General features: G+C 37.7%; 1 protein-coding gene across 2 annotated transcripts; it reads left to right on the top strand.

Moving 5' to 3' along the window:
* The first annotated feature begins 5,843 nt into the window (after positions 1–5,843).
* On the top strand, positions 5,844–9,554 carry LOC112280998 (protein EFFECTOR OF TRANSCRIPTION 2). 2 transcript variants are annotated; one of them, XM_073533198.2, is made up of 6 exons: positions 6,001–6,975; positions 7,102–7,373; positions 7,497–7,668; positions 7,811–8,411; positions 8,928–8,975; positions 9,147–9,554. In XM_073533198.2, exons 1-5 carry the CDS (start codon positions 6,838–6,840, stop codon positions 8,972–8,974), a joined length of 1,230 nt encoding a protein of 409 aa, XP_073389299.1. In that variant the 5' UTR covers positions 6,001–6,837; the 3' UTR covers position 8,975; positions 9,147–9,554. The 2 variants fall into 2 exon arrangements, with proteins under 2 accessions (XP_024372799.1, XP_073389299.1); XM_024517031.3 differs by lacking the exons at positions 8,928–8,975; positions 9,147–9,554 and having other exon boundaries at positions 5,844–6,975; positions 7,811–8,798.
* Positions 9,555–9,896: the final 342 nt, after the last annotated feature.

Here is a 9,896-nt window from a genome sequence, read left to right as displayed (position 1 = left end):
AAATAAAATGTCAATATACTCTTGTGTCACTCAAAAAAACTAATAAATCACTAAAAAATGATATAGTATTAAATTAGAATACCTATTGTCAAAGACAAGAAGATTAGAAAGTCTTTAAATAAGACTAAAGACTAGAAAGGCATTGATAAGAGTGAAGAAGGATTCACTCTTGCCTCTATACATACTCTTAACCAAGAGCTATATGGCAATGTCCTATAGGACCTTCAAAATGTGTTGACTTTGCAAGACATGTATCTTAACTTATAAATTAATTCTTCTACATATATGCCACATAGTTAACTTGTTTCGCAAGCTACCAACATATTGTTAATTTATTGATCAAGTTTCTAACCTACCAATCAACTATGAATACATATAAAATCAAAGCAGCATTTATGAATCTTCTAAAAAGCTTTTCTAGAAAATATTATAAAATAAATCTACTTTTATCTACTTCAACTTAATCATATAATTAAATATTAGAGTAAATATATAAATTCATGATATAGAATTAGCTACAAATTTTTTAATAAGACTCTTCTAAATTATTGATCTTTATTTGTTTATTTATCCAATATTTGTATTATAATATGATAGCATTTGATATAATTTAGCTAAATCACCTATAGAACATGACTTTTATTGCAATATTTCATCCATCTATAATATTAATCTAAGCTTTGCCTAACTTATTGATTATAGATAATAGACAAACAAAAAGTTAGGCATAATCTACATTAATATAAGTAATATGAGATTAGAGTCTAAATTTAGCTTTTAGAAAAGTTAATACATTAGTCATAAAACTTAACAATATAGGGCAAGTTTCAAATTTGATCTTGATTGTGTCTACACTAACTAGATTTTTAATATTCATGTTTTAATCCCTCCTCATAGTACTTTATTGCTTCTCCCTAATTCTCCCTATTGGCCTTTGTCTAAATCCAATTAGCTTCTATTGCACTTGATCCTAAGCTAGGGCTGAGTTTTGCTCGCAAGCATAGACAAGGGTAGGCAACCAAAAACATAAATACAAAAAATTTGTTAAAATTACCCAAAACCTGTTCAAAAATGAAGAAGGAAAATTACCATGATATTGTTCTAAGAGAAGATCCACCCCAACGGCATTTGACCTGCTAAATCACCTCATCATTATATCATCCTTGCAATGACATTCATTCCATCTTTTCATCTCCATATCCTTGCTTTCCACAAGCAATATTCTTATTCTATTCTGCCACCACAACCATGTCAAAAAAGCAAAGAGAAAAGCTTCAACATGAGAGTGCAGGTAGTGAAGGAAACGTCAACAACAGCATATGAATCCGGAGAAAAGTGCAACTCTAGCAAGGATAAGTGACGCAAAGATGGATTACGAAGGGAAACGCAACATGGCATGAGAAATAGGCATGTGGAAATGCCACCGCACCTGGACAATGTCTACAAGCGTGGATCAGCTGCGGCTGTAACAGAAACATGGAGATAAGTCTACACCAGATGCGAGGCAAGCAGCCACTTCACGTTGCGTGATTTGGGTGCACCCCAAATCAGTCATATCTCTGTCAGATCCTCTCTTCGGATGTAAAAACAAAATGAACTTCTGGTCACACAGCGTGTTAAAAGAAAGCAATCCACGGTCGAGACTTTTCTCACATTTTCCTTGGACGCATGGCGTTACTGTCAGCGGAGTGCTCATGTTTCACGCAGGGGACGCCAAAAGTGGTGGCATGAGGCTCAGGTGCCGGTTCACTTTTTTCTCTTGCTGGTCACCTGTGACCTCGTACCGAACTTGTGTTTACATGCGATAATAAGCTGGACTTGCGTCCCACGGCTAGTTGGAATTTCTGATAAATCTTGCCGAGCTACTGAACTCAACATAAAATCCACAGTCGTGTCGGTTTTCCGACTTTTCTGTTGTCTGCATTAAGAGTGGGACTCATCAATTCGCAACAGATGAAACAATATAGAGTATTGTCATGGATGAGTGAAAGAGCGAGCTCAGTGCAGCACTCTAATCCGGTTCTCAGATTGATCCCCTCATTCACAGATCTAGATTTCACCACCACATCACAAGCATTCCATTCCATCCCTTTCCATTCCTTTTCAGTCCTTTCGATCAGATCACCGTATCAGTGCAATAGAGCTGCAGGCACCGAAGCCAATCTTTCAGGCTCAAATCTTCCTTCACATGCATTCTGCATCGCTGCATGAGCTCCCACATTCTTTCCATCTCTTTGTGTTTTCTTCACAGCCTTTCACCCTTCTTGCTTTGCTTTGCTTGTTCACATTCGTCACCACTATTGTTGTTGATGTTGTTGTTGCTGCTGCTGCTGCCCTTTCGTTTCCATGCATTTGCTCACAGTATAACGGTTGCTTTATTTAGTATTCATACTAGCGCTGTATCATTTTGATCATACTCTATGAATACTGTATAATAATTCTGACATGGCTGCTTGGTATACCTAACAACCCAACACAACACTAATTTCAATAGGTGTTTTTTTATTATTATTCTTAATATTATTTTAATTCAGTGATTTAAATATACTTTCAATACATGTACATACACACGTATTTATGTGCGAATTTTAATTTATTGTCATAAGTGTATGAGTGATGATGTTGTATTGACATTACAATAACTTAATAATATAACATGATTCGAAAATTTCTTTAGTTTCAACATCAATCAGTAAATATGTGAATTCACGATACTTAGAATTTAAACAAAAACTCTTTCTTAAAATATATAAAATATATATATATATATATATATATATGCTCAAGTAGTTTGCCTAGCTATCTGAAAAGATGTACTTTAGGTGTGTCAAAACAATAAGAATTGAGGCTAAAATTGTGCAAAATATTTACAGAGGAAATTGTGTACATGTGTCATTTAGCTAATAATGAACTTGGGTAATAATCTGGATTTCTACCATGATGTGACATAGAGGTGATTGAAACAGCAGTGTTATAGCACATTGATAAGAAATAGAATGACATATTAATAGAGTTAAAAACTTTACTCTCAAGTATTCTGTTTATCATTTTATTTATGTTCAGAATTGTTGCATACTTCATTGAATTACACATGAATCCTAATACAAGAACTATTTCTTCTACATACCTACCCTAACATTCTACTGCATTTATGCACGTGTCATATCCACAAATTGATACTTTTAATAGAAATGCTATCAATAATACAGAAGAGAAGAGTAATAAACAAAATAGAGTAATTTTTGAAATTGAAATGCAACTCTTGCTGTCACATCTCAAGCATCATTGCTCATTCAAAATTTTATTTATTTATTGTGATGCAAATGTTTATTTCTTTATTTCATGCATCCATTAAATCACTCATACACAACTAAATGTGATGGATTAAACTCTGCCATTTAGGATATAGTGGGTTGAACATGAGACTTTCCTATTCAGAATACTGTAAGTAATGAAAATGTATTATTTTTATGCTTAAGTTTTATTATTGCATATTTTTTAATAAAAATCCTGTAGTGTTATTACATGATCAAAGGTTGTGTTGATGCTTGACTGCAACCATAGCTTTGTGATGCACAAAGATGCTTCTTTCTTTCTTTTTTTGTTTTTGTTTGTTTGTTTTTATACTTTTTATACTTTTTTTCATGGACTTATTGTTGGCAACTTTTAAATCTCTATATCATACATTTCAAAAGTTGAGTATAAATGCAGTTGTGCTCAAAGTTACATCTTTAATAATTCACAATATCATTGGTCATGAAGGAAAAAAAAAAAAAAAAAAAAAAAAAAAGTTTTGATTTTCCATTTTAATTGATTGACATATTTTATGATTTTTATCATTTCAGAAAAATATTTTAAATATTTTCAGAGAAATTTGCATAATATATTGTATTCATTTAAGTTAATTGTGATCAATGCACCATACAAAATTAATCAAAATCATAATTAACTTAATTATTGAATCTATGCATAAAAATATTTGAAATGTATAGAGTGAAAACTATAAAGCCAAGTATATGTGTGTATATATATATATATATATATATATATTCATGTTTCACTATTTTGTATTCATGGTATTTTTAAAATAATATTGTATAATTCCCACATAAAATGGTTCTAATAATAATATATATATATATATATATATATATATATGTAAAGACACACAAACACAAAACTGTTATTTTGTCCTTTAAATTCCAAGAAATCTCAAACTATTATTATTCTCAAAAATAGTTAAAAATCCGAAATAAATCCACCAAATCAGTACAACCCAAATCTTCTTTTAACTACTTTCCCATCACAAAAAACAAAGGAACTTTTTTCATCATTTTCTGTTACGTTTTTTAATATTCTGTGGCTCTTTTTTCAGTTATTCAATAAAAGTTTTCTCATGTGCGCTAGCATACACTAGAGGTGACAATAGACAATTAGATCCCACTTTCTCTACTATTACGATTTAAAAAATAACAATAAAAGAAAATGCATGCAAAAAGTAAAAATGGGCTCAGTTACCATCTTCCACGAACAGTCACCATATCATTTATGAAGAATTTTAGTGCTCCTTTTTTGTTGGTCATACTTTAACAACACTTTTCCCTCTACATGGGGATATATTTTTAGGAAAATAGGGTCTAATTATTAAAAAGTACATTAAAGTGGTTACCTTTGAAATCTGCTCGGAGTTAGAATGAGACGAGTTGCTTCTTTAACTAGTTAACATTTTGGGGCATAATTATAAAATCCTGAACCCCTCTCTCCTCAATACCGAAGCAAGCTTTTGAAAAGTCAACTTGTCATTACCCACCAAACCCTTTCACCTAAAAACCATGTTATGGGTCAAAAGTTTAATGGCTAAACTCAGCTCTCAAATTCTTTTGACTTCACATCATGAAACATTGAAAGATTTTATGAAAAAAATTGGACGAGTTGACGAGTATGTCTCCAAAATCAACAACTGTTTTGTGCACACTCAATTTTTATTTTTAATTTTTTATCTTTTCCTCTCCTTTCCCCCCTCTTTTGTACAACTCACACATTCAAACATGCATAGCTATTATCAAAAGTTGTGAGAGGATTTTGGGGAGCATTGTGGGGGCACGGGGACTATCTATAATCACCCACATCTTTCTCCAATACACACAGCAACTTGAGTTGTATTACACTGACCCATCCTAAACCAATCCACACACATCTTTCTCCAATACACACAGCAACTTGAAAGATGTGGGTGATTATAGATAGTCCCCGTGCCCCCACAATGCTCCCCAAAATCCTTTTAGGACACACCCTAAACCAACTTTTAGGACACACCCTCAACCAATCCACACAGCAACTTGAGTTGTATTACACTGACCCACAAACCACCTCACACCCAAAAACAACAACCATGGTGTGGTGCTTTTAAATTTGTTTGACTGGGTCTCATTGACCCAGCCACAATCCCAAAATACACTCTCCTAATCAGCAAATCCAAAAACATCCACGAAAACAGAAACCACTAGTTTACCACAGAAACTGAAATGGTTTGAGATACCACTACGAATAGCATTTTCTCTCTATAGACATCTGTTTTTATGTGAATGCATACTTTTATACCTAGAGACAGAAAGAATGAGACAATCAGCGTCGAATGCTGGATGACAATGTAACGAACTCCATTGAAGAAGAAAAAAAATTGCCCCGTAGAAATGCCAAAAAACAATAAAGGTGCCGCCTTGCGAACACAGGAAGTGGAGGCCACCACCCCATGAGAAGATTGGAATGCAGCCAAGCATAGTTCGGCGAAGAAAGAAGCCAGAAATAGATTTTAGAAGCAGGGGGGGGGGGGGTGACTAACTTGTACCTGATTAGTTTTTTTTTGTTTGTATGTAAATTTTCATGTTTCCTGGTTTCTTCCTTTGCTTTCCTGGTGCTTTTTCCTGATTCATTGCAAGGTCGGCTCCTGCCCTTTGGCTTGTTTGGAAGAGCTCCTCACCATGATGGCTAATAATGGCTAAGGATTGCTGGAGGGTCATAAATGCGGGAGAGAGAGAGACAGAGAAACGATTGCATTCTGGTTTTCGCATCCAGCGGGCCATTGTGTTTGTTGCAGGTGCTATCATTCACTTGTGGGGGTGAGGAGTAGTTTCCAACAGCGTCCCTCCAGACTCCAGCTGTGGACTTGCTCGGGTGCAGTTTACTGAACGGGGATGATTTGGTGCTTTGGCAGGTAGTTTCCGGTATGTCAGTGTCGAGTATTGCCAAGAGTACACCGCCATTGTTCCCCGATTGGTGAGCTGTTTTCTCAATCTTCTCGGTGGAAGACTTGCAGGATTCTGTTGCAGTGAAGAAAGATAGGGCTCGTCGCAGGTCTTGGTGGTATCGGCAATGGTGGGAAAGTAGGGACTGGAATTTTGTCACAATTGAGCAAGAGACTCGCGGGCGAGTTCCTGGGCCTTCTCTCTCTCGCATTTCTTGCTTGTGGGTACCGCCACTGGCACCTGCTTTGAAGAGTATGTGTGGATGCTGCAGTGTCAAGAGGCTAGATCTGATGAAGAGGATTCTTCATTGGAAAGTGATCATTAAGAGGAGCTGACACTCGGAGATTCTTTTCAGAGGCAGATGCAGAGACACTGCAAGGCAACAGCCACGGGCTTTTGTTGCAGGAATTTTTCAAGAACTTAGCTACTCTATTCGTGACAAGAGCGAGATAAGATAGCTGCAGACAAAATCTTTGAGTGCCGGGTGGCTTGGAGGTGCCCAGGAAGGCTTGCATTGCCTGCCCCTCACCAATTGTTTAGAATGTGAATTGAAACTTTGATATAAGAGAGCTGGAGAACTACTCTGCGAGTAATGGGGTTTATGTTCAATGGCTGCACCTCTGATGACTTGCTGATGCAGCAGAGGATTGGATGGGTGGGTGCAAATGCACGTTTGAGGCGAGAGGACTGCGAATTTGTCAAACATGACAAGCTCTTCTCCAAATGGAAGGTAGCATTGCTATCACCATGAAAGTCATCACTCTTTAAGTTAATTGATGTTCTTGATAAGAAAGTTTAGAAGCCATGGTTTAAATGCAACCGTGTCGCACAATTTGATAGCCATCGCTTGCTGCAGATTCTAATAGGTCCTTCAGATTGGAGCGATTATGCGACAGGAAAGATCGGGATAGAGAGGTGTCAGGTTCAAAACCTTCCAGACTTCAATTTGGGACCGGGGGTTTATGAGCTGGGAGTGACAGCTCCGTCATGGGTGCCAACTCTGCACAGTAAGAGGCCGCGGTCTTTGAGGAGAGAGGATGTGATTGCTGTCTATGTTGGCCAAGCAGTAAACATCCGACAACGTCTGCACAAGTATGGGCAGACAGGTGCACATCTCGAAGGCTCACGGTATGGATTTCTTTTTGTGATTCATGGCACTGCTGCTGCTGCTGCCAAGCTCCTGACTCATCCAATGAACTTGACCGAGGAATGCAGATCTGGTTTCTCAAAGAGCGTTGTGTGCTGCTGCAGATCATTTGCGACATCGTGTCAAGGAGATGATGGCTCTGTCTCTGGCGGGAGCAGCACCCCCCGAACATGGAATGGAGGTGGAGATGCCGCGAAAGTTGCTGCTGAGATAGGGCCGCGCCTTTTCTCGGAGGCCTTTGCCCTGGGCAGCTCCATTGCTTTTCGGTGGGCACATGTAAGTTCTCGTGTGCGCTCTAATCATTCAGTTCTGCTGTTCAACATCGTAATTAACAAATTAATCAGTGTTTTTAGCCCATCTTCTTGCAAGAGGGATTTACTTGGACCCATGTCTCGTGAATGAGCGAATGCCTGCACAGACAGACAGCAAGGTGGTAGCCGAGCAAGTGGAATCTGAGCTTCTGGCAGTTTTTGACTACGCTTGGAACAAAGGCATTAACGGCACCCGCCGCTCCCGAGATATTCTTGCCAAGCTTTTCATGGCGTGGCCAACAAACAATCCTTCCCTATGCAACCATTCTGTGTTCTCTGGAAGAAGAGGGATGATCTGTTTTGGTCCCAACGCGGTAGGCATTAAGGTGGCTTTGCGAAAGCCTCAGGAGTCCAACAAAAGCGTCATGGGAAATATGGGAAACCTCTGCTTCCTCACGACAATGCAACCTCAAGGTCCTGTTAATACGCGCACCACTCAAGGTGGTTCACTTAAGGTGCCTAGGTGTAATGTTGTTACAAACAATGGATTGCCTTGCAATGCCCCTTCCCTTGGAGGTCATAGACGGTGCCCACAGCACAAAGGACTGCGACTGAGAGAAAACAGTTATCCTCTCAGGAAGCCTGTTGAGGTTGTCAGTGCAGGACGGAGCTGCTTATCAAACACCTTCCTTCGCCGTCAAACTAGTCCAATTATCAAGACCATCAAGGAGCATCGCAACGCGGTATCGGCCAAGGAAGAAACTTCAGGTGAGAGAAAGCGGCCACCGAGCCTGTCTTTCAATACTTGGATGAAAGTAGAAACCGAGCGCATTCACGACAGTCTGGAGTACGCTCCGCTGCCTGTGGATAGTGGGATGAGGAGGTAGAACAAAATGTGATTCCTAAGTTCCGTGTATATTTGTAGGATATAACTGGGTACACAACATACACAGGGAGTGATGAGAAAGAGTTTTCTCTTCACTTGGGAACTCCTTGATCTCTAAAGTGAGGAAATCCTGCAGTCACGAAAATTCTTCCTCTTTTTGATACGATCAGGCTTAAGGGAGCTATTTTTAGAACGTATTAATTAATACGAACCATACGATTTTATGAATTGAATCTTCAATAAGATTTGCTGGTTTTCTTTTGTCAGCATGCGCCTTGTGTTCTCTCTCCCCACTTTGCTTTTATTCATTCTCAAAATTGAAATGCCGTAGCTCAAGGACGATGGGTGCTTGGGTGGCCAAGGTACCCACTAAGCACAAGTGTTTTCAATGTTGACAGGAACACAGCTTTACAACACACTTTATAGTGCTTCATATGGAACATGAGGTTAAGAAAATTAAACATCAAGCCCCCCCCCTCCCCAATTTTAGAGTGCAAAGTGCTGCTCCTTAACCTTGTCTTACAATAGGATCAGTAGCATCAGCTTCAATGCCAAATGTATTTTATTATCATCTCCGTAGATCAATAAATTCACGTTGTTCCTCATGCCTCCAACAGATGCACTTGCCATTTCTGGATCCATAAAGAATGCGTCCATGGGCTTGATCAGCAGCTACAAATTTGGCAATTCAGGCTGCTTGCTGTTGCCGACTCCATTGCATTTCGGATGGGATTTATGTCCCCAATTGTTATCCTGAGACAAGCTCCAATTGCAGGCGCACAACAAATTTAACGCTGAGCATTCCATTTGAAGAAAGTTAGGACTCCATTCATTCATTTATTTATTTTACAAATGCAGCATAAATAATAGTATTTGGTTTAAAATATTGTTCCTCGGTATATACTATTTTAAGCCATCCACTTCTTAAAAACTGGAAAAAGGTGGTATAAATTCAGTGATGGTAACAAGAGTTGATACATGTCAAGCTCTATTGATGTCAATACAAATTTGGTTGTAAGGGATTCTATTCAATGTAGTACTATTTGCATACAATATATTTGAAAATTTGTTAGGGTTACATCCCTAATTGATATTATCACATCCCATGTGACCTCTACACACCTTAAATTGACTAAAAAATATGCTTATACACTTAGGGTATATTTAGCAATCCAATATTAAATCCCAATATTGATCCAAAATAGAATAATGAAAAAATATTTTTATATTTTTAGCAACTATTTTTTTAATAAATAAATAAAAATTTAAATTAGATAGTTTTTTAGGCAAACATTCTATTTTTTAAAAAATAGCTTATGATCTATTTTTCCATACAATATTCATTGTCTCCCTCTTAATCACCACCC

Source organism: Physcomitrium patens, chromosome 4 (assembly GCF_059467195.1).
Source record: "Physcomitrium patens ecotype Gransden chromosome 4, ASM5946719v1, whole genome shotgun sequence".
Classification (NCBI taxonomy): domain Eukaryota; kingdom Viridiplantae; phylum Streptophyta; class Bryopsida; order Funariales; family Funariaceae; genus Physcomitrium; species Physcomitrium patens.
The sequence above is the reverse complement of the archived record's forward strand: the minus strand, read 5'-3'. Positions and strand labels throughout refer to the sequence as shown.